This window comes from Poeciliopsis prolifica, unplaced genomic scaffold, assembly GCF_027474105.1.
Source record: "Poeciliopsis prolifica strain line A6 unplaced genomic scaffold, Auburn_PproV2 SCAFFOLD081, whole genome shotgun sequence".
NCBI lineage: Eukaryota > Metazoa > Chordata > Actinopteri > Cyprinodontiformes > Poeciliidae > Poeciliopsis > Poeciliopsis prolifica.
In genome coordinates, this window is record NW_026562456.1 from 646,472 (window position 1) to 667,152 (window position 20,681).

A 20,681-nucleotide genomic window follows, 5' to 3' on the forward strand; every position below is an offset into this window, starting at 1 on the left:
TCCTAGTAAAAAAATCCAGTAAGATCCAATACAAAGACAACATGAAATTTAAGTTTATTAAAAATGTCTCCTATTGAAGCACAGAAAACAACTTTCAATATCAAACAAACAGTTCAATTATCTTTATTTATAAAATCTTACACACAAACAGAGGTACACAAGAGGATAAAGTCATTATTCATTAGCAAACTGAGTCCTGCTGTGACAACAGTGATCACAGCAGAGATTGGTACGGAGACGCTTAAAGGTCAGTGGACCACGGAGTTGAGCGGCTCGGCTCTGATGTTTCCCAGATCCAGGGTGGAGTCCGTCTCCTCATCGATCTCTCCGATGACGGCTCTGTAACAGAACAAACCGCTGAGCTTCGAGCAGAGATCCTGACTGAGCACCGGTCGAAGCACTTTGTATTGCCTTGTTGCTGAAAATGTGCCATATAAATAAAATTACCTTTAATATATAGTTAATCACATTAAAGGCTTGTGAAACAAAAGCCTTGATGCTTTAAGTCTCTGCATAGTAGCATTATAGCAGCATTATAGCAGGACAAGACGTAGTTTGAAATTTTAAGAATGTTTTCCCACGTGAGTCCGATAGAATCGGTTCGATAAGTGACCAAAATTAAAACATTTATTATATTCTCAGCTGCTGTGGTTCCCTTTCTCTCTGCTCCGAGTCAAACCTTTGGAAAACTTGTACCCCTTTCTCCATTTCTCCAGCAGATTTTCTCATTTTGAAAGTGAATTTTAGACTTTATAGCCAATATAATGTGACTGATTAATAAGTAGGAAACAAACAACTCACACGTTGTCTCCTCTGACAATGTAGAGTCCCAGCACCACCTGCTCCACCCCCTGAGTGGAGCTGAAAACTCGCTCATGACTCTCGTCCAGGATCAGATTAATGGTCTGATCGAAGCCCTTCAGCGTTCCCTGAACAAACAATCAGGTCCCATTTTAAAAAGTACTGTTAGTTCATGAAAAATTAATTTTCCTCCAGGTATAAAACACAGATTTGATTTAAAGTCGACTGTGTTCAGCAAAACAAATATGTTTTCTGATAATCTTTAAGATTAATCTTTCATACCCCACTTAGCGTCAGTTAGTGTTGAACGTATTAAGAAAAAGTATATTTCTTAAAATTGTGAGGATGAAATCTGCTTATAATTAACCCAGATGAATCCATCAGTTTAATGGATTTACTCACCACAATCATCCTGCCGTCTGACGTGACAATGGCCACAGTGCCTGAAACAGCAGCAGTTAAAGAAACACACATCTGCAGTTTCATAGAGTCACAACAGAGAAGTTTGAAATGCTGTTTGTTATTCTGAAGTTTGCAAATTAAGTTTCTATAACACAAAATCTTCCTTCTGCGCCATTTCAACAGTTCAATTCATTTCAATGAGAAGCCAGAGACATCCAGAGGTTTCTGCAGCACTCACACTATGACGTAATAATTAGTAATAGCAAATGTGTTTTCATTTGGTGTAAGTAGAAAAATATAATGAATACAATAAATGCTTAAAAACATGTATATCTAATTAATCTGAGTGTAACTGAAATAATGAACTTTTCATTGCTTTACTGTGGGGAAAAGGAAAAACATCGCATAGATCTTCTGTTCTCATTTACTGTGAAGATACAATTATTCAGCTAAAAGACGCTTTTTATTATTCTGGCTTTCTATTCCGGATGAAACCTTTTAAAAAACAGACCAAATGTTAATGCATTATTAACTAATATCAAAACGAACAATTTCTGTTTCTAGATAATTTTATAAAATAATGTTTTAACATTGGCTTCCTAAGACCAGCAAACGAGTTCTCAGATTTTTCTATATTAACATTTTTCTCAATATTTTGTCTCACTGTTGCGGACACTGCTTCAAATAAAGAAAATAAAACAAATATTCCTCGTAGTTATTAAGGTTAGCGTGTTAAGCTAACTAGCATGTCTTCATTCTTTTTAACGCAGAGTTTGCCTGTTAGCTGGCTAGGCTAACTAGCATGTCTCCATTCATTTAAACGGACATTGATTAGCAGGTTAGCCGGCTAACAGCAGCAGGATACGGTTGATGTAACTTTCCAAGGCGGTGGACATCCTCAGTCCGGAGCTCGGTGTTTATTTGTCCTGCAGATATTTTAGTAGAAAGCAATTCCTCCCCGTTTCTTTACTTAACCACGTTTAAAAGCAGCCGCGGGAGGTAACGGCAACAAACCGGAGAAAAGACCAGACTAGTCTCCCACCGATTCACCGAGCAGGTCAGGCAGAAGAGGAGAGCGCCGAGTGAACAAGTTACATCCGGTTTGGTTTAACGTAAATAAATAAACGAAATAAAAATAAATCAGTCCATCTTACCGTTTTCTGATAAAGTACTAATATGCTTTAATATCCCCTCATGTTCTTGGATGGAATATAACGTTATTTTTATACTAAGCATAAAAATAAACATTTCAAATGTCAAAGTTGCAAGATGGTGACCGGAAATCACATTTTCTTCAATTTAAGCAAACAACACATATTATAGACTAATGATTGAATCCATAGGCCGTATTTTGTTTTTCTTAGTGTTAATGAGAAGTCAAGAAAAATATTTTATGATAATTATTTAAGATCTTAACTATTTGTATGGAAGGGTTGCCAACTTATCCTTATCAAAAATAGTGAATAAACAGTGCAAGATATATTAAATTGATTTGAAACAATGTTGAAAAAGCAACATAATTCAACAAAGACTTTATGTGTAAGCTGACATATACTTAAAAATAAATAGAGAGAAATCTGTTTTATTGCAATTAAAGGGTCCTAGTATGTAGGAAGTTGCTGTTTAGTACTTCAGTACCTCTCTGATCCAGATGCTTAGGTCTGCCAATCAGCTTCTGCAAAAATCCTTAAAATCAGAGTTGACGAAGCCGATACCTTTAAAAATGACAAACATCAGCAGATACAGATATACCACATATAACATTAACATTGTATTCCTGACAAAGGAGCTAAAATTGATGAGAACAAATGTGTGTCTGTGTGGACAATGATGTGAAAAACATGGATTTCAGTAGGTTTTCATCTTTATTGTTGCTCAGTAGTAGTCCATACAAAGGGGTGGGGGTGGAGTAGATCAGTGGAGCCCGACAGGACCAGGACAAACACCAGGAACGTCATGCTACCAAAGTATTAAATTTGTACAAAAATACTTTACAACATCCCTGTTCCTTTAAAGAAAAAGAAAAATACAGTTTGGTTGGTTGGTGAAGCTACATGGAATCTAATCTGACCCACTATTTTAAATGGCAGTGCAGTGCACGTGTGTATATATATGTGTGTGTGTGTCTGTGTGCACATGTTTTGCTGAGGTTAATCACCAGAGTGCAAATCCCTGCAATATTACACACACATACACACAAATACAAACGCACACTCTAACATACGTACACACTTTTTATTTACATACACGCAAGCACAGTGTGTATGGCTTTGGACCTCACTGTCAAACCTTCTGAAGCCACGCCCCTCAGTTCTGTGGGTGTTCTCATTGGTCAAGAAGTTTGTGTTGACTGAGTGCTAAAATGTTGCCCTTAGCTAATGTTCTGTTCATGTGGCAGCCTGGTTTGTTTGCCATGCTTGCATATATTGATACTAGCCACGTTTTACCTCCCAATCGTACATGAACATTCAGGATAACTTGGCCTCAACTACAAAGCTGGTTTCACAAATCCAAGACAATCCCATCCACAGCTGAAGCTACAGATTTTATAAGGAAAAAAAATATGGTGCTAAATTATGCATTGTAAGTTGGAAGCAGAACCATTTTTTCAGCTGTCCAAGGCAGTAAAACTGATGAAAGTGACCCATTTTTAACTTGGATTCTCCTCCCAACCATAACTTTTATTTATCTTTGTATAAATAAAACAACTAAAACAACATGGTAAGAAGTGAGGAAGGTTTGACTGATCCTGCTTTGTGGTGTAGGCCAAGATTTGGTCCTATCATTGTTCTCACTCTTAGAACGTAATTTTTAGGGCTGACCCTACGGGTGCTTTCCAAAGTCAGGGATTTCCCAAGGATGCTATGTTCATCTTTGTCATCGTTGTATTCCTTTATTTTCTTCTTCCTATTAGTTAGTTGAAATTTCTCCACAAAATCATGGAGACTGTGCTTTATGGTTCCTTCCAGGGGCACGAGCAAAAATCTCCAGTAAAAGGCATCAAAGATGTTGAAACCATCTCAAGTGGCGTCGCTCTGTGCAGAGAAGGAGAGACTGTCAAGTCTACCTAATTCCTAAATGAGGTTAAAGTAGTCACCTTGCAGATAAAAGGTTGTGAATTTAATTCTAGCCCTTCCCACCACATTTTGAGGTGCCTTTGGCCAATGGACTCAACTCTCTGTTATCTATTGAAGTGTGTTGAGAGTGGCACAGCAAATATGGCAGAAGCGTAAAGGCACTCAGTGGAAAGCAGAACCTAAGGCCCCCACATACTCAGACCTATTGTGCGCAATCTATGAACAACGCAGACTATGCAAGCTCCGCGGTTGATCATGATTTTATAGGCAAGCATACCAACTGCATATACTTCTTGTGACAAATTTCTTAATTTCAGACAATCTGATGATTGCCTTCTCAATTCCTTCTCCACCCTGGAAGCAACCACAAACCTTTCAGTGCAGCAAAGGACACAACAGTCAGGCTGTGCATCCTTGCAACAGTTTGTGCCAACTCTTAGCCTCCTGAGCAACACAGAGTACAAATACACGGTCGTAAAAATGTTCCTTTGCACAGATGTGTGCGGTGGACGTCCACTTTAAGTGAATGGTGAAGTACTTCACTCTGCTTCAGGCATTTCAAACTCCAAAGTAGCAATGCACACTTTGCCTTCTTACAAGCAGATTCTTACAACCAGATTCAAACTTAGAGGTGCTACTCTTTCTCACAGCCATTTAATGTTCAGCTATCGAGGGAGCTGCCAGAAGTCCAGGTTTGAGAGGGCAGTCGCATGTGTTGTTTTAACACAAAATGAGAAAATAAAAATATCATCAAAGGCACTCAACACCAAAGTAACACAAAAATTGGTTGTAATGATGACAGAGGAGCTTGAAAACCTGCCTTATTGATTTTCACCAGCAGTAGGAAAGGTTTTAGGTTTTCAGAACGCAAGTGACTGATGGATGAATATCTGTCAATGAGATCAGGTTGAGGAGGCACCAGGTCCATCGGCACTAAACAACTTCCACAATATCTCTTGGCCCGAGAGGATTGCTGAATGTTGACTTAATCTATTCTTATCCAGGTGGAATGTGGTTAGGATAGCTCCGAAGCAGAGTGTCTAGGAGGTATCATAAAAAATTCCCATGCCATCTTTGGTGACTTCTTTGCCATGAATCAGATTCTCTACTCCAAGTTCTTCCTAATCACCTTATCTCTAAAGCAGAGCTTAGCCACCGTACAGAGGAAGGTAATGACAGAAACCATAGTACTGGAAAGAGTGAAACTTGTTTCTGGGATGTGACCTAACTTCTCACTCTGGTTTTATTGGGACCAAATTAACTAAGTGGCCATTTAGTCCAACAAAACACATGAACTACCATCAAAGTTTCACAGCCACACTAAAGACTTCATCGTTCCTCTTCTCTTAAAAGTTAGAAAAAAGGTAATCCTACAACGTAATGCTAGTGGTTACAAAGACATCCTTCAAGGAATCCGCCCTGTCCAGTTGATAACTGGGTACTTTGTTGACTGCAAAGACCAGAAGTGAGCAGCTGTGAACTTGACAGTCTTGCTTTTCAGAGGATGTATTTATGGTTACATTTCATAACCTTCATTGGCTACTTCATCAACCCTTGAAAGATTCAGCCAATTGCTAGCCCACTGGTTACCCACCAGCCACTTTTTGGGATATTTAATGATCTGATGGAGCCTTGACATCAAAACAGATCTAATTTAATTTCACATTCAAGATCAGGAAGTTCCTTGACTTTGAGAAGCATCCGTACAAAACCTAATGTGCAAGCCACATGCTAATCAGCTGCTCAGTTAGTAAACATTAGCCCTATTGTGGCATTGTGCAAGGTCTGTGCTAGTTACAGACTGGCCGTGCTTGCCCTGGGTTTGATTACTAACAATCTACTAGGTGATTTAACTAGTCCTGACTACCTTTGTGCTGTGTTAGCCATGTGCTCGATGTTTGCTAACCATCTTCAGGTAATGTGCTTATTCAGATTAGAGAATCAGAGTCAACCAGTCAATAATCCCTCAGGGAGGATTCCTATTGGTTGTTGATGCTGAGGGAGGGTTCTGATTGGCCAGTTTAAATAGTGAGTTCAGACTGAGAAGAGCAGGAAGATGCTGACATCCAACGTAAACAGTTACACATCATTCGCTCTCAAACACACAGAAAATGTGTTTACTGTCACAGTTTTCCTGATTCGACAGGTTTTTTTCTCGTGTAACATCGTTGTTGTGGTTATGAGGTGAAGGTTACTGGGATTTGATGGTCTAGATGTGAACAGCGACGTCAACCATTTTTCTTTTTAATCTTCTGTACATCTTTTTAGGTTTGGTTGCCACTGAAACGAACAGAGAACTGACAACAGTCAATCAAAATCACACTTATTGATTAGCATAATAGGTCACCGTTACTGGGGCTTGAAAAGGGAGGGGAGAGGGGGCATGCTTGGCCTCTTTTCTGGGAGCTGATTGGCTCTCCTCAACACATACACTAACCAATCACACACAGGAAGGGAACTGTTTGCTTTCTGATTGGTTCCAGCCAATCAGCCAATGTGCCGTCGTCTCTCGCCCTGGCTGCTGATTGGTTGAGGGAAGGAGAGACGTTAGGGTAAAGCCAAGACAGGAAACGGAGTTAACTGGCCTCATTTGTAACATACACACACACACACACACACACACACACACACACACACACACACACACACACACACGTCCGCATACACACAGACATACACAGTGTGGCCAGTCCAACAGCTGTAAACCGTAGAAAAAGATTCTTATTGAACTGCTCAGTGTCATCATCATCATAATTACTCTGTATCTTTCCTTCAGCAGCTCATTTATGGCACAAAACTAAAAATTCCTACAGTAAATTCTCCATCTTTGTGTCTGGGTTGGTAGGGATGCTCCAATCAGTACCAACCGATTCAGAAACATGTTTCAAAATGTCCAAATCGAAATATTTCAGCTAAAAATTGTACATTTCAGAAAATCTGACAGATTCTTTTTAGAGTTTGAATATGCATTCACACCTTCCCAAACAAACCGGAGTTCGTAGACAAAGAAAGTAGAGTTTAATTAAACCGGACTAAACAGGGCTGTAGGGAATACACCCTACACCGACCCGGCCAGACCCAGAAACTCTGCCTTCCTTAACCTGAAACCTCACTCAGTCAAGCTTGGGTTGCTTTTAGTGCTCACCAGAATGTTAAGCAGTGTTTGAAAGGTTATTTTCATTAAGGTTAAATATAATTTTGAACAGGTGCATCCAAAACGTTTGAAACCTGAAGCCCAGAGTGATTTTCTGAAACAAATAGCGGTGATATGGTCTGACTTTCAACCAACGATTTCAGATCATTAAAGATAAAACTGAATCATGTCTTTACTTCAGGTTGTCTTAAAAAAATAAAATCAGTTTTAGACCCTCAGATTGGAGCATCCCTCGTCTCCTTGGCAACCTTTCTATCTATTGTTGGGTTCTGGATTCAGGACTTGAACCCAGTCAGTAGTTGTGCTGCTGTGGTTCTGTGACCACTAGAGCCCGAAGCCGTGATACTGGAACCAGAAGCCATGAAGCAGTGGCCACAAAGTCCACAACAAGAACCAGCAGGTGGTTCTGGACTGATTGGACCAGTAAGCCCATTACCTGTGGCTTTGGCCAGCTTACAAGAGAGGTCCAGGCTTTGTAACCAAGACCAGAATCAATGTCTTGGACCAGTGAAGCCCACTGGCTGCAGTTCTGACCAAGACCAGAACCAACATATCTTTCACCAGACAGGCAGGACAATAGGTCCGGAGTTGAGCTCCTAGAACCAAGAACCATTGACCCAAAAGAATAAAACCATCCAATGTGGTTCTGGTTTCATTGGGTCTCGATCATGCAGATGCTGTTGGCTGCATTCGTGGCTTCGGTTGGACCAGTAACTTTGGCTTTGGACTCAAGGAACCACTTATTCCTGTAGCTCCAGCTGTGACTCCAGTGGGATCAGTTGGCCCAGTATCTTGAACTGGTTCTGGTGATGGTGTGAGGAGGCTTCTTCCAGTCCAGTGGTGTGCTTTTAAGCTGCTTCAGCAGTTCCAAGGGTCAAACTTAAGAGGTCAAAGGCCAACGTTCATCCAGAGGGTGTGTGTAGCACCACGAGAGGTCCACTTTCAACCAGTTTAAGCAAACCAGTTTGATTTCCATTATATATTACTGGCTTCCCCATTGACCTCTCCAGTCCACTCTGGTCATAAGCGGCTGATTCCAGTTTGATCCGGTTCTTGTCTGCTATAAGGAGCTGTTGGTGACCTGCCCCACCCCCAACACGTCTCCCGGTTGGTTCCACTTGATCGGACCGCAGTCTTCCACCTGTTCCACAGAGATCTCTGACGGCCCCACCTCCGCGCTGATTGGCTGAGGGGAGTGCCTGCTGTTGGCCATGCCGTCGTTGTGGTTGGCCAGCGGGGCGGCGCTGGAGGAAGAGGAGGGGTTTCGGCTGATGACCAGTTCCAGCCGGTTTGGAGACTCTGCGATGAGCGGAACGACGAGGCAGCAGTCGAAGTCCCTGGTCCGGACGTGGTTAATCTAACGGGACAAGTTGGGTTGTCAGAACCAGGCTGAAAAAACTTTTAAGTAAGTTTTTTCAGTGCAGTATTTATCTTTATAAGGTACAACTTTTATCGTTATCGCAATAGTACCTCAAAATATTGTAATAAAATTCCCCAAACATTATTGTAACATTAAATTTGTAACTGTCAGGTTCTGTTTGCGGTTCTGTACCTGTAGTATTCGGTCATAGGCACGGAGGCCGCCCTGTTCGGCCGGCCCACCTGGTCGGATGTTATTTACGTAAACGCCACGATCCAACAGTCCGTCTGAGACACTGAATCCGAAATCCTCCAGGTCTGAGGTCTTCTCCAAGGTGAGCTGAAAAACGCAAAACCAGAGTTAAAATGTGATTCTGCAGACGGCAACGCATGAAGGGGGAATTCCCTACCTTATGGAGTTCCACAGGGTTCTGGTTTAGGATGTCGTTCACTTCTTGCCTCATCTTTTTCATCGCAAAGGCTCTGCGTTGGGGGTCAGAGGGCAAGGTGTTGGAGCGCGGGTTCACCTGAGGAAACCAATCGAACGTCACTGAAAACACTTGGAAAACGGCGAACAGTCAGAGTTGGTGAATGAGTCCAAAAGGATTCTGGTACCTGCGGTTTGGAGCTGTTTCGCTCCTGGAAGCTGGACTGGCGACCCAGCGTGCTGCGCAGCGGCGTGGGGTCATGGTTCAGGCTGAGCGTGGAGCCCGACATGATGGTTGCCTGGAGATGAGGAGAGGAAACCAGCAAGCATTAAAACCACTGGAAGGTCAATCCAAGGTCGTCTTAGGATGCTTAACATTACTAGGAACAAAGACTTTTAGTTTGTGGTGTTAATGGGGTTTAACAGCCAGATGCAGATCATTGGACAGAACTGTTCACCTGCCAGAGCTTGGAAATAATTCAGGAGCAGCATCTTGTTATGATGAGTAACATTTACGTTATAACAAGATGTAGAACTTGTTAAAATGTTTTAATATGACCTGTAAATCAACTTATTAAAACGAGAAACATTCTAGATAAACAAGAAACTTTCCAGATAATAAAATACTAAAAACTTGTTTTATTATTAAAACTCTTAACTAATTTTGCTTCAAATGAAACCTAAACCTACAATAAACCTGATTTTAAATGTACGAAGACATTTGCATTAGACCAAAAACAATTGGCAGGATTTTGTGTTTCTGCAGTGCATTTTTCAGTTGATTATTTTGCTGCAGTCCAGATACGTCAGATCAGAACCAGGGACTCACACCATGCACATCTAGCAGGTCAGTCTCTACGTCAGGCCGTGTGCAAACTTTCCCTGCATGCTTCAATCAGCCGCCATGCCTGGTGCAATGAACACGCCATGAAGTCATCGTTTTGCTCTTAGACACACGTTTACAACCAGTTAAAACCAGTCTGACGGCAAGGAAAACCAGTTATGGAGCAGTAAAACGGTTAGTGGAGGAGTCGAGGGAGGATACCAGTGTGAGGAGGCCCGTCTCGTTTCCAGAATCCTGGAAGAAAAGCAATTGCATCTCTCTTTTTCTGATGTGAGCGTCTAAATGTTTGAGGAAGTTACTAAAACTGTAAAAAAATAAAAAGCATTATAATTGTGATTCTATTGGTTAAACTCCAGCACTGAATTTGCAATGAAAACAAATACAGAAACAAACCGGAAATAACTACTGATCAATACCTGTAGAAAAACAATCTGTTCAGGAATCAGTTTAGAAACAAAAAAGAATCTGTTCAGTGAAAATGTTAAAACTCAAGAAAAGTCTGGATTGTTGTTGGTGTCAGTGATCCTCTAAAAATCTGCAAAAAAACGGGAATCGTGTTCAGATTAAGGAATCTGATGGAAATAAGGAATCTGTTCAGAGTTCAGGAACCTGTTCAGAGTTCGGGAATCTGTTCAGAGTTCGGGAATCTGTTCAGAGTTCAGGATTCTGTTCAGAGTTCAGGATTCTGTTCATAGCCTTGTAAACCTTCAGGCTCCTTCGCACTAAAAGCCTCGATGTTCTCAATGTCTTTACGTACCTCCAGCTCTCGTAAGATGCCGCTCTGACCGCACGTCTCCAAGTCCTCCAGCGCCTGAGACCAGAAGTTCTCCTCCTGGTCGGGTTCGGTTCCGTCGTGGCCCACGGAGAACCTGCCGGGGAAGGTGGGAGAATTGACCAATCAGAACGAGGAACAGCTTGATCCAGACACAGAAACACGCAGCGGGCCGTTCATGCTGGCGAGGGAACAAAGACGGTCCACACATCCCGCTTGTGGATGTGTCATAGGGGTCAAAGGTCACCAGGTGAGGGTGGACAGGGAACTGTGTGTTTGTGTGGTGGGGGTCAAAGGTCAGTTTGATACCTGCTGTCAGTGATTTTTCCACTGGGCAGATTAGAGCCACTGCAGACAGAGACACACTGTTGTTACAGAGGAACTGGAGGAACTTAAACCCAGACACAGGTCAAAGGTCAAAGAAGCTCAGCAGGGAGATTAACACCGATCAGTAAAACAGTTACAATTGTATTCAATTCAATAAAACTTTATTCATCATCAAAGAGCAATTTAACATGAAAATCTGCTGTCATCAGGACGAACGAACAGACGGACGGACGGACGGATGGATGGAGGGATGGATGGATGGATGGATGGATGGATGGATGGATGGATGGATGGATGGATGGACGGGTGGATGGACGGACGGACGGACGGACGGGACGGACGGATGGATGGATGGATGGATGGATGGATGGAGGGACGGATGGATGGACGGGTGGATGGACGGACGGACGGATGGATGGATGGATGGATGGATGGATGGATGGATGGATGGATGGATGGATGGATGGAGGGACGGATGGATGGACGGGTGGATGGACGGACGGACGGATGGATGGATGGATGGATGGATGGATGGATGGATGGATGGACGGACGGACGGACGGGTGTATGGACTAACAAACAAATAGATAGGTGGATGCTTCTTCACTCCTGGAAAAGCTTAAATTAAATGGCCACCAACCAATACTCCCCGTATTTCGGACCAGTCTGACCAGTAGAACCAGTTGGTCCAGTGGAACCAGTCGCTCCAGTGGAACCGGTTGGACCAATAGAAGCAGTCTTCCCCTGAACACTAACACCACCACCACAGAGCGTCCTCTCACCCTCCGAGCGGCGGGCGGTCCCAGTCGTCGTCGCTCAGTCCCAGATCCGACAGCGGATTGGCTCTCTGCCTGGCGGACGATTGGCTGTTGGTCGTCTTGACGCCGCGCCACTCATGGAAGCTGTACGACTGAAAAGGCGGAGCTGCAGAGACAGACAGGTTGGAGCAAACGGACTCGGCGGGGCGTGAAGACTAACGGCGGGCGGTGAACCTGTCGTGGAGAAGCTGCTGTCCATGTTGGACCCGTCCCAGGAGTCCACGGCGCTGTCCACTGATGGCAGCGTGCTGAACGCTCTCTGATTGGTCGGAGGCACCACAGTGATGACAGGCTCCTCCTCCCCATCCTGGCCATCCAGGTTAAGCCCCGCCCCCAGGCCTGGACCAATCACACAGGTCTTTGGGCTCGACACTGCAGACAGACGAGGCGTTCAGAAAAAAGAAAATAGTGAAATATCTTCACGTTTCTAAGTTTATTCTGAGTTAGTATAATAAACGTCATGTTTAGAGCTTCCTACTCACGCTCTCCTTGCTTCTTGATCTTCAGAGTGACCGTCTCTCCCGCCTGCTGCAGCAGACTGATGGCTTCGCTCAGAGGCTTCCCCTTCAGGCTGCTGCTGTTGATCGCCAGGATGCGGTCGCCCACGTGGATCGCCCCCGTCCTGCAGGAAACAAACACAAACACACATTCTTCATAATTTTGTTTAACATACATTTTTATTTATTTTTTTGAGTGAAAACTAGACACACTGCATCAGAGTGAGAAACATTTTAATTCACTTTTAAATCAGGTTGAAATAGAAAGTTTTGTTCAAAACAGATAATAAAAACACTAAGTTAGAAAATAAGTTTCAACTCTTAAATCTAAATAGCACTTTAAATAATTATGAAAATTGTGTCAAAAGCAGCTAAAATAAACTGAAGTTCTAGTATTTTCACGAACAGCAGGGGGCGACATTTCCACATTATTTCAAATCCTGATTTCTGACTTTGCTGCACTTCATGTTTTATTCCTGCCATTCGTGTCATTGTGTAACAGAAACAAATATTTAATCAGTTTGACTTCTTTTATTATTTTTATCGATTGTGCTTCTTCTTTTCACGAGCTTCTCTTAATGAAACGAGAAGAATCTTCTTGTTAAATAAAAATAAAACAACAAATGGAGATGTTTTCACCTTGAAATCAACTCAATTAAATGTAATTATTTACTTAAACTGGATATCTTTTTGCTTTTCTTTGTGAAGTACCTTGAGTTTGACTTTACCTTCGACTTTGACTGGTCCATTCGCACACCATCTTTTTGTTTTCTTATTAAATAAAATCCCATCAAAACACATTAAATGTTGTGGTTTTAACCTGACAAACATCTGAATAATCAAGTTTTTTGACTATCTTTGCAGGAAAGTTGGCGTACCTCTCAGCAAGCCCTCCTTTGCTCAGCGAGGAGATGATGATGGGGTCAAAGGGCTCCTCGGTGCCGGAGATGGTGATTCCTAACGGGCCACCGTACCGCTGCAGTTCCACTGTGTAGATGATGCTGCCGGACACTTCCTGCTCATCTGGAACATCGAGAAAATGGTGGAAAACATGAACATGTCCATTTAGTTTAAAAAAAAGAAAATCAGTGGAGGATCTGATTGGAACTGGTACCAGAGTTGTCTTCGTCTTTGCGGATCTTGAGTTTGACGAGTTCCTCACACTGCTGGAGGATCTGCACGGCCTCCTCCATGGAGCAGTTCTCCACCCGGATGTTATCGATGGCCAGCAGCTTGTCTCCCAGCTCCAAGGTTCCCGTTCTGGGAGGAAAACACATGAACAGCTTGAATTCCTGCAGCTGTACAGGACCAACACTCCGACTCCTTTATGTTCTGATAGTGATGGTTAGGAGGAGAGAGCCGGTTCTTCTGGAGAACCAGCTCTCATACTGAACCAGTTCTTGTAGGAAAAGAACCAGTTCTTGTAGTTTTAAATTTGATTTGAATCAATTAGTGAAATCAATAATGGAATTGGTAACACTAAATTCTTCTCCAGTTTCATCCTGTTTATGGAGTAAAAGGTGACATGATTTCTGTTCTGCCAGGACCTGGTTCTGCTAGCCCAGTCTACTAGAATCACAGCTGAAAGCGTCTTAATGTGTCTAAAATAAACCGTTTCCATGAGCCGAGCCTGCAGGTGAGTCTGGGTTTTACCTGTGAGCGACGCTGCCTTTCTTAATGTCGGAGATGATCAGAGGGTCGCCTGGTTTCCTGTTGGACGGAGCTTCACACACAAGAGGGAAATTTATCAATTTTAGGTGTTGGTGTAAAATGCATCAACATTTCATTAAAAAAAGAAAACCAGCGGTGCAAAATTAAAATTAAGAGAAGCTTGGAGATAATTGACACCCTGGTGTAAATGCTTTGTGCCTCTGATGCTCCACTCCTGCTTCCAGCAGGATTTGGGTCAAAGATGGCCGTGGAACCAGGTTGATTTTGTGTCTGATGAACCATCTTTGAGTTAATTATTCTGCTGTGATGACCCATTTGCAGATTGTTGGCTGATTTTTGCTTAAAATCTCCTGACGACACAAACTGTAACAAAGACCTTTGGAAGAGAAACAGGCCAGCCTGACTAAAGCTGCAGCGAAAGATTATTTTAGTGATCGATTATCAATTATTCAGTTAAAAAAAATGACGCAATCTGCAGATTTTTAATTTAAGCACTTAACAGTTTTTATACAATACTAAAGCACATTAAACATACAATAGAATAATTAAATAAATTTTTAAATAACAAAATAAATACTATGGATAGTATTAAATCAAATGGATAGATGTTTTGCCCAGAATTAGCTTCAACACGACTGGTCATAATGTTTTGCCAGTTTATTTGTGAACTCACAGCTGATGGTGATTCCCAGCTCCACTCCTGGTTTTTTTGGGAGTTTCACATGGAACGTCCCGGAACTGGGAATGACGGACTCTGAGACAGAGAGAAGGTTCATTCCAATGTCATGAGAAGGTCACAGCACTGAGGCCAGGATAGAGATGGCCTAAACAAAACATATTCATTACATTTCTGCACAAAATTATTCTTAAGTAATGTTTTAGGACCTTTGTCACGTTAAATCCAAACAAACTGCTGGCAAAGCCCCCAACTCAACGTTCACTCTCGCATAAAAATGGCTGCAAAACAGATGCACAGTTATAGAACCGTGCATCTTTGAAAAGCATTAGTAGAGAGTCCTGCGCAACCAGCAAGAATGCCGGAAGTAGTTTCAGGAAGCTAAGTGAACAAAAAAATATTTGTCCATGTAAAATCAGCTAACTGTCCTGGAACTCTGCCGGGGTTGCCAAGTAACGGGCGGAACTCTGCTGGGGTTGCCAAGTAACGGGCGGAACTCTGCTGGGGTTGCCTGGCAACAGTGGAATGTGACGTCACATTCAGAAGGTTTTTGAAACAGCTTGTTTTTCAGACACCAAAAAAAAACATTGACTAATTGGCAAAAAACAGCTGGGTGTTTTTTTATAAAAACGCCTGGCCTGTTTGTAGAAGCAGCTAGGACCAAAACTGAACCATAAAAACATGCAAAATAGGAATTTTTTCTTAGAAGGAGCCCTTTAAAAGCCAAACAACTGGAGATTGTCTCAAGTTTTATGAAGTATGTTATCAGAGGAATCTCCACCACTCCGCCTGTAAAAGCCACACAATGTGTCTGTGAGTCATCCCTGACAGCATGCTATGTTGTTGTATTAAACTCAGACGTGGGCGGTTATTTATACCAGCCGGACGTGTTTCATTCACAAAGCAGAACCAACCACAGACTGTCGCTGTTCATCAGTCAGAACAACAAACATGCCCGCAGCCTGGAAAAGCGTCGCGCTCACCTGCCACGTCAAACTCGATCTCCAGCGTGAGCTGCGCCGTGATGGACGAGTCTCTGAGCAGCTGGTTGGTTTCCTCCAAGGTCGAGTCTTCGGTCGGGACGCCGTTAATCGACAGGATCCTGTCACCGATCTGCAGGATGCCACACCTGCACAAACACAGAAATCAAACACAGAAATCAGAAACATTTCAAACTGAAATGTTTCTAACTGAATGGTTTAATAACAGCAATTAAAATTTCAGGGCCTCCATGAAAAAAACTAATCTTGATCAACATTATTATCCTTTATTTGGAGCCATATAAAAGAAAAACATCCATCTTGTAACGTTCACTGGAGAGAAGAGAAAATATACTTACATCAACACGAATATATACATTAACAAAGGATAAGAATCATCACAAAATAATATTAAATATAATAAAATATAATGTGTATCTTTTAAAAATTATGAATTAAATTATTATATTTAGTAATTGTGTGACGTATTGGTGCAAACTGTAACCATAATTAATTTGAGCTGCGTATAACGTACATTAAACATGAGTTCAGGGTAAACTGTCTCCCTATTCTATTACATTTTGCATGAAACTTGTAACTTCTACTTGTTTTCTCTCATGTGATGTAAATATTCTGACATATTTTGGGTGTTTTTCCAACTGATAGTTCAGTAGAATCAGTTCAACTGGAGACATTTCTTGTTAAATTTTTCACCAGCCGTTAAACCTTTGAGGAAGCTGTTCCCCTCCTCGCCTGCGGGAGCGCTGCACCAAGAACAACATTAAAAACCTCTGAAGAAGGCACTGAGCGCAACTTCCTTCTTCATCGAATGAAAACAAAAACGGAGTAGCATCAAATTTCAGCGGTTGTGGTATTTCTTTTTTTGTGTGTGTGTTTTTTGGTAAAAAACGAGTTCCTTTTGCCCGCTAGCGCTAGGTTAGCACATTAATTTTGGTTGCATTTACCCAGAATCCTTTGGGCTGAGAGGCGGGTAGAATACCCAAAAATAGTACTCCAGTAAGAGTAGCACTACTTTAACATATTTTTATTGAAGTAAAAGTAAAAAGTCCATCCCAGAAATTCATCAAGAAATAGTAAAAAGTATTTGGCAAATGAAGCATGAAGATAATATTATGAGAAAAACCAAAATATAAAGTTATGTGGACGTTTAAAGACCAAAATGAGAATAATTCATAAAAACAAAGTTATCAAATAAAATCAGGCAAACAAGCATTTTTCCAAATAAATTTCTTTCCATAAGAGACAAAAACTGCAGATTTGTGTCTAAATTTGTTGAATTTTGAGTTAAAATTTGTGAAATGACTGACAGTATAAAATGTCCAAAGTGAACCTGCTCACCTCTCTGCAGGGCTGTCCGGGTCAATGTAGGCGATGAGCGGCGGCGACGACAGCGTCTCCGTCGCAAAGACTCCGCCTTGGAGCTGCAGGCCAAACCCCATGATGCCGTCGCCCAACAACGTGACCTCTGTGGTTTCCGTGTGGACGACCTGACCGGCGAGGCCGACCGTGCTGGAGGCCAGAGACACTGCAGACGAACAGCACAGTTACTGCTGGGCCGACGAATCAAGTTTATCAATTTGGATTTGTTAAGTTTTATAAGATTTAATCGTCTGGAAAGGTGTTATTTCCCAGGGCGGCCATCTTGTTTCACAACCGTTCACACTTTGAATTCAGGTGAACTCTAGGATGAAATATTAGGGCCAGGTCACAATTTGTATTTTTTATTAAGAGAAAAAAAGTCAGAATATTTCAAGAATAAAGTTGTACGACAAAAAAAAAAAAAGAAAGTTGTAATATGAGGAGAATAAAGTCAAAATTTTATGAGAAATAAAAAGTTTTATCAAACTTGAGAAATGTTGAGCATCTTGTGAAGTTATGTTTTGGTGTAAGATTTACAGATAAATACTACTAGAATAAAATCACAAAATTACAGGATAAAATCATACTTTTATGAGAACTCCAACATAAAAAATAAAAAATGAGAACTAAACATGGAGCATTTTGTGAAGTTATACTTTGGTCTTTCAAATAAAGCTAAATAGAAGCAGATTAGCATAAAATTATTATCATGAAGCGATGATGGAAACAACTGAGTTTATTTCAAAGAAAGAATAACAAACTGATAAATAAACTTAAAAACATTTTTTTCTTAATTTTTAAGCAGTTTAGTAGTGAAGTTTTGTCTTTTTCTACTAATATTACAACTATATTCTCGTAATTAAGCAGAAATGCTCAGAGCCCGGTCCTGATACTCCATGTCCAACTCAAAGATGGGATCATTCCTGGTTTCTTTTTCAGAAGAGAAAGCGAATCGGTCAGCTTTTTATCTGGACTCACAGGAGCTTTTGAAGTCCTTCTTCTTGGCCTTCCTCCTCATCATGGTGCTGCGCGGACTGGTGGGATACATGTTCCTGGGCAGAGTGCTCATGTTGAGGGACGACAGGCTGTAGGCCGACATGGAGCCGGGAGAGAACGAGTGGCTGAGAGCTGCAGAGACACGGAAACCCCCATTATCGAGTTTTTGGGTTTGGTTTTACGCATCAAAACCAAACCAAAAACCAAGGAGAGAAGACGTACGAGGGTTGTTTGTATGGCGGTTGTGGGATCTGGCGCCTGATTGGTCGGGGTGGTAGGTGTTGTAGTGGTAGGGAGGGAGGATGGGGGCGGAGCCTCCAGTTTCCCAGGGAAGGGGGCGGGGACTACGCTGCACCTTGACTGCACATGCACACAGGCACAACCATGCACAAGGAGGAGGAAGGAGAGGTTAAAACAAAGGGACAGGACGAGGGTCAAAGGTCAGGGAAGGTCTCGACTTTAAGAATGCTTCATAGGAGTCTAATTTTTGGAAAATGTGGATTTATTTCCCCCCCAAAGTGATGTCATAACGCCCACGGCGGCCATCTTGTTTACAGCTTCTATTTGTCTGAATCTATTTGAATTCAAATCAACTCTGAGACCCAGGCTGTGATTTTTTAAAATTTTTGATTACAAGAATAAAGTTACAACACTACGAGAATAAAGTCAAAATTTTATGAAAATTCAGACACAAAAAAAATAAAAATTGTAAAAAAAAAAATTGCTGGGCATCTTGTGAAGTTAATTAATTAATTAAGCAAATATGACATTTGTGAAATGCAAATGATGAGCTAGCATCTGTTATTAATTAAAGTTATTGTTAACTGGCTATTTCAAAGAAAGAACTACATGAACTGAGATGCTCACATTAAATCCTGATTCATAAAAAAATTACTTTGTATTTTAATAATTTTCTGATGAAATCTTATTTAAACTACAATTTTTTGTAATTAAACAAAAAAAATTGTAGCTTGGCCCTAATACTGATGACAGAAATAAAATTTAATTTTTAAACATATTTTCTGTCATTTTTTTAGAAAAGAAAACAAGCAAAAAAATGTAATAAAATTGATTCAAATTGGATGAAAATAATTGGAGATTTTACTTCTGAGCCGCATCTTCCAGCCTCTGCAGAAATTTAATTCAGCTTGTGAAAAAAAGCCGCCATACATCTCCTTTAAAAATCACTCTGAGGTGCTTTCAAGGCCTCTCAGTGCACTGAGTTTGTTCAGGGCTCATTAAGTTTGATGTGTATATGTTTACAGCGTGCTGGGGGACGTTCCGCTCCGCCTCATAATCACTTTGTTTCTGCAGAGATCTGACACATTCAATGTATTTCCAAACTGCCTTCAAGGGGAGTTGGGCATAAATCTGCAGGCTCTCCAAGTGCAGTTTTTCTGTGTTACCGTGCTGCGGTGCGTTCAGGGCCGGTCGGGCCTGGTGCTGTGGCAGAATCTCCATGCGGACAGTTTGACAGGAAGCAGAGAGAAGCTGAGTGGCTTCAGCCAGAGAACAGAACTCCATCGACTTCCCGTCAACAGACAGAATGTGATCCCCGGCATGAAGAGCGCCACACCTGCACAACCACATGACCAAAGCATGTCTGGGCGTAAACATTGTGCATGAAGGGTGAAAAGATCCAATTCAATCTACGCTTGAATTGGATCAGAGCGTCAGACTCATACCTGTCTGCTATGCTGGCTGGTTTGACTTTGTCGATGATGATGACCTGCTTGCTGCAGAACATGGAGGTGGACAGCGCCACGCCCAGGCTGGATCCCGCCGCCTTGGCGACCTCAACCAGCAGGGGCCCCGACGCCGTGGCGACCGAGTCTGAAAGGGTGAAAACAGTCACTGGCTGCCGTTCCACAGGGCTCCGTCCTCAGAAAGCTGACATTTCATGCACTCACATGGTTTTATAGCAGCAGTTTGTGGGTTAAATTATATGAAAATTACCTGTAATTTTTTTCCAAACTCGCCTGTTGTGTCTTGTTTGAAGTTAAATGATCAAAAGATTGATTAAAATTGAATAAATAAACGAGGTTCTGTTATTTAAAACCTTTCTGTAACTTACAAATAAACATCCTAAACAACAAAACAAACATTTTACACTGAAGCGGCTGAAATCATGACTTGCTGTGAAAATAAAAAGCGAACTGACCCATCACCGACACGTCGTACTCGATGAGCAGCGTGGCCTCCTGGCCGCACTGCTTCAGGATGCTCATGGCCTCCGACAGCGTGCTGCCATGCAGGCGAATCCCATCGATGCTCAGCAACCGATCGCCCGGCTTGATCGTTCCTTCTCTGCAGAACGACAGCGTCGGGTTTTAGCTCCTACAGAAGCTCCAGAGGGACAAAAAGTCTGTAGAGGTCGGTACCTTTCGGCGGGTCCGCCCGGCCGGACGGTTGTTATGACGATGGGGCGGGTCTTATTCCTGTCCTCATGCGTTCCTCCTATAACGAACACGTCGCTTTAGAATGTTGCTCGTTTTTATTT

The 20,681-nt window shown here is 42.0% G+C and overlaps 2 protein-coding genes across 11 annotated transcripts in view; both read right to left on the reverse strand.

The window, feature by feature from the left end:
- Window positions 1-107: 107 nt before the first annotated feature.
- lsm8 (LSM8 homolog, U6 small nuclear RNA associated) lies at window positions 108-2,281 on the reverse strand. The gene is made up of 4 exons (XM_055022042.1): window positions 2,069-2,281; window positions 1,204-1,244; window positions 802-929; window positions 108-339 (listed from the first exon to the last, which is right to left on the reverse strand). Exons 1-4 carry the CDS (start codon window positions 2,097-2,099, stop codon window positions 249-251), a joined length of 291 nt encoding a protein of 96 aa, XP_054878017.1. The 5' UTR covers window positions 2,100-2,281; the 3' UTR covers window positions 108-248.
- Window positions 2,282-3,049: 768 nt separating this feature from the next.
- Window positions 3,050-20,681, reverse strand: part of grip1 (glutamate receptor interacting protein 1) — a 50,241-nt gene continuing 32,609 nt past the window's right edge. For 6 of the 10 annotated variants that reach the window (XM_055022050.1, XM_055022046.1, XM_055022044.1 and 3 more), the window contains exons 6-26: window positions 20,563-20,638; window positions 20,343-20,488; window positions 19,867-20,014; window positions 19,588-19,757; window positions 18,404-18,541; window positions 18,164-18,313; window positions 17,165-17,351; window positions 15,809-15,954; window positions 14,823-14,903; window positions 14,132-14,201; window positions 13,593-13,738; window positions 13,357-13,501; window positions 12,464-12,603; window positions 12,156-12,353; window positions 11,946-12,087; window positions 11,146-11,184; window positions 10,822-10,933; window positions 9,409-9,519; window positions 9,204-9,320; window positions 8,987-9,133; window positions 3,050-8,791 (exon numbers count right to left, since the gene is read on the reverse strand). In XM_055022050.1, coding sequence (XP_054878025.1) covers window positions 8,495-8,791; window positions 8,987-9,133; window positions 9,204-9,320; window positions 9,409-9,519; window positions 10,822-10,933; window positions 11,146-11,184; window positions 11,946-12,087; window positions 12,156-12,353; window positions 12,464-12,603; window positions 13,357-13,501; window positions 13,593-13,738; window positions 14,132-14,201; window positions 14,823-14,903; window positions 15,809-15,954; window positions 17,165-17,351; window positions 18,164-18,313; window positions 18,404-18,541; window positions 19,588-19,757; window positions 19,867-20,014; window positions 20,343-20,488; window positions 20,563-20,638 — 2,906 coding nt within the window. In that variant the 3' untranslated portion in view covers window positions 3,050-8,494. The remainder of the gene's footprint in view (window positions 8,792-8,986; window positions 9,134-9,203; window positions 9,321-9,408; window positions 9,520-10,821; window positions 10,934-11,145; window positions 11,185-11,945; window positions 12,088-12,155; window positions 12,354-12,463; window positions 12,604-13,356; window positions 13,502-13,592; window positions 13,739-14,131; window positions 14,202-14,822; window positions 14,904-15,808; window positions 15,955-17,164; window positions 17,352-18,163; window positions 18,314-18,403; window positions 18,542-19,587; window positions 19,758-19,866; window positions 20,015-20,342; window positions 20,489-20,562; window positions 20,639-20,681) is intronic. The other 4 variants (XM_055022051.1, XM_055022052.1, XM_055022045.1 and 1 more) reach the window with 3 other exon arrangements.

Bases quoted from the DNA above. Each gene is read 5' to 3' on its own strand.
- lsm8 (XM_055022042.1), bottom strand. From the start codon at position 2,099: ATGTCCACCGCCTTGGAAAGTTACATCAACC. The intron at 1,245-2,068 runs GTATCCTGCTGC...CTGCTGTTTCAG, and splicing joins CTTGGAAAGTTACATCAACC to GCACTGTGGCCATTGTCACG. The intron at 930-1,203 runs GTGAGTAAATCC...TTGTTTGTTCAG, and splicing joins CAGACGGCAGGATGATTGTG to GGAACGCTGAAGGGCTTCGA.